Source organism: Ailuropoda melanoleuca, unplaced genomic scaffold (assembly GCF_002007445.2).
Source record: "Ailuropoda melanoleuca isolate Jingjing unplaced genomic scaffold, ASM200744v2 unplaced-scaffold129, whole genome shotgun sequence".
In the NCBI taxonomy this organism is placed as follows: domain Eukaryota; kingdom Metazoa; phylum Chordata; class Mammalia; order Carnivora; family Ursidae; genus Ailuropoda; species Ailuropoda melanoleuca.
In genome coordinates, this window is record NW_023181503.1 from 1 (window position 1) to 2,964 (window position 2,964).

At 52.8% G+C, this 2,964-nt stretch overlaps 1 protein-coding gene across 2 annotated transcripts; it reads left to right on the forward strand.

Annotated features, from left to right (window-relative positions):
- Positions 1-28: 28 nt before the first annotated feature.
- On the forward strand, positions 29-2,384 carry LOC117797765 (ATP-binding cassette sub-family D member 4-like). 2 transcript variants are annotated; one of them, XR_004622685.1, is made up of 3 exons: positions 29-907; positions 985-1,100; positions 1,271-2,384. XR_004622685.1 is itself a non-coding variant. In XM_034650223.1 (3 exons), exons 1-3 carry the CDS (start codon positions 179-181, stop codon positions 1,337-1,339), a joined length of 321 nt encoding a protein of 106 aa, XP_034506114.1. In that variant the 5' UTR covers positions 33-178; the 3' UTR covers positions 1,340-2,384. The 2 variants fall into 2 exon arrangements, 1 of the variants encoding a protein (XP_034506114.1); XM_034650223.1 differs by having other exon boundaries at positions 33-314.
- Positions 2,385-2,964: the final 580 nt, after the last annotated feature.

Below are 2,964 nucleotides of genomic sequence, written 5' to 3' on the forward strand. Positions count from 1 at the left end.
CTCCCACTCCCCCTGCTTGTGTTCCCTCTCTCGCTGGCTGTCCCTATCTCTGTCAAATAAATAAATAAAATATTAAAAAAATAAAAAATAAAAAAAAAATAAAAGGGAAGGGTGATGCCCGTCTGTCCCAGGGCCAGCCTCTCTGCCACAAGAACCTCTTCTTGCTTCGACCTATTCTATGCAAAAGCCAAGTCATAGCCTCTTCCCTCTAGCAGTCCTCTCCTTCCCATTCCTCAGGTACGATGTTCTGTCCCCAGGAGAGATGCAGAGGCTCTCCTTTGCCCGGCTCTTCTACCTACAGCCCAAGTATGCAGGTGAGGTCTGCCCCGGAAGTGCGCGCGCCGGTACAGTGCGCTCACGGGTGTGTGTGTGTGCGCGCGCGCGCACATGCGCGTGCACATGTGTAACCGCAGAGGCGTTCAGACGGGTAGGAGAGCACCCCTGTGCGTGGCCGGGCATCTCTGTCCCTGCAGGGAGGCCGGCAGGGCTCTGCCCATGCGGCAGCAAGGTTGGCATCCTCAGAGCAGCTCTGGATGTGTTACGCTACCAGTTCGAGAGCATTCTGCCGTGGCAGCAGCTGGAGCGAGCCTTGAAAGTTGTGATTTTATGCTTCTCAGCCTCTGCCGTGAATAAGTGGGCAACACCCCAGCTCTGCCTGGCAGGGGGATGGCAGGTGTGAACTTCTTCAGGGACTGGCATCCTGGGGGGAACTGAGAGGCGCTGGTTTGAGCGGTTCTAGCTGGTGCTGGCGCTTTCCCTAGGAAGCTGGGATCTTGTCCTGCTGCTGGTAGAAGGCTTCCCCCGTGGAGCCTCGCCCTCTGCTCTGTTGGCCCCCGCTCTTCCCGTGGCAGGGCTCCTGGAAGCCCGAGCAGCTTTCAGCCAGCCTCGCCCTGGGTCCCAGCCAGAGGTGAGCGTGGTTTGGAGGAGAAGCAGAGCTGGGCCAAGGGCAGGAGCCGATCTCTTCCCGCCGGATTCTGCCCTCAGTGCTTGACGAAGCCACCAGTGCCCTGACCGAGGAGGTGGAGAGCGAGCTCTACCGCATTGGCCAGCAGCTGGGCATGACGTTCATCAGTGTGGGACATCGACAAAGCCTCGAGAAGGTACCCAAGCTCATAGAGATGGCCTAAGGAGGAGGAAGAGCCCAAAGGCTGGGCCTGGCCAGGGCCAGGGGCCCTTCAAAATGGGGAGTGGGGGTAGCAGAGAGGGCAGGGTTGGCCTCCTGCTGTTGTGGCCAGGGGAGCCTGACCTCAGCGTCGTGCTGGTCTTGCAGTTTCACTCTTTGGTTCTGAAACTCTGTGGGGACGGAAGATGGGAACTGACCAGAATCAAAGTGGAGTGAAGCCAAAGGTGTGGTTGGCCACTGGAAGAAGTGCCCAGCTCGGGGCAGATCGGCGTTCTCCCGGAGAGACCGGGGCGTGGGGGGAGGGCTGCAGGAGACCCCTGGCTCACCTCCCAGCCCCTGTGCGGGGAGCGCTGGCAGCAGGGGGCCCTGCCGGGATGTGGCACTCTGGGGGGCACCCAGTCCTTCCAGGGCGCCTCCTGCTGCCTCAGCCAGAGCTCCCTGCACACTAACTGCCACTTACTTACGAACAGCCTCAGATTGTGTTTTCTAAAGAAAAACCTGAAAGTGTGGGATCTGTGAGAAATGTAGGGTCAATGTGGAGAGAATATCGGGCTTAAAGTCAAGAGATCCAGAAATTTTTTAAATCTGTTAAATTTTGTAGCAATAGATTTTTTTAACTTTAATCAACTTATTTAAATTTTATAACTTTTTTTTAAAGAAAAGATAAACATTTCTTACAAATTGCGGCTTTCTCCCTTTCTGTTTCTTTTCTACTGTAAGGTAACCTTTCAAATTGAATCCGCAGACTTGTATTTGGGAGATGGGGGGAAGGGAGATGCGCTCTCCATTGTACTGGAACCTTCGCCTAGGTTTTTACTCCACACCTGCACTTTCTCTCTGTCGGTTGTACCTGAGTCACTAACCTCTAGGGCCTTCTGGTTTTCTTATCCTAACCCAGGTAAAAATAAATCTCTTTCCCCTCAGTCAGCTAAAATAAGGTTAGAGATTTTTCCAAAATAATCTTTGTGAGGAAACAGCACCAACCAGGGGGAACAGACAAAACCCAGAAATCACAAAAACTTGAGATGGAAAACGATTGAGCCTGAAGTCCTTATTCTAGAACAGTGTTCCCCAAAGTTGAGTTGTCAGGGCAGCACGTTCATGATTTTTGCCCAATCTCTGTACTTCTTATACTGTGAATTACTTAATTTTTTTTTTAAGATTTTATTTGACAGAGCGAGAAAGCAGAAGGAGGGGGAGCAGCAGAGGGAGAGGGAGAAGCAGGCTCCCCGCTGAGCAGGGAGCCCGACGTGGGGCTCGGTCCCAGGACCCTGGGGATCATGACCTGAGCTGAAGGCAGACGCCCAACTGACTGAGCCACCCAGGCGCCCCTACTTAATATTTTTTAAATTCACTCTTGAAACCTAATAGATATTTAAAAAAAATGTTTATACTTGATATAAATAGACTGTAACTGTAAAATGAACGTAAGGCATGTTATGAAACTGCAGTTTGATACTATGCCTGCAGAGACTCAGAGCCTGAGGTCTGCTCTCTCTGTACAAAGGGAGGTTAAGGGAGGTCGTGGGGGAGTTAGACTTACTGGCACCCCGGTGAGAATGTTCTCCTTAATAAAGTTAGAAACCTAGAATGGGAACTGCTAGGGAAATAACTTGAGGTTACTTACTGCCTTGTTGGTGCTGATGAAAATGATGCCGGATGTGGGGTGGGAAATTGTAGGACTGGAAACTGAGGCAGTGCTGTCTGCATCGCTCACACCTCCCCCGCCGGCTTGGCTGGCCCGCAGCCCTGGGACCTGTTCTTAGCTCCGCCGTGTCTGGGCACTAGCACAGTGCATCCGGGTGCCTGGCTGCGAGAGCTTGGGTGGCCACCAGACCAGG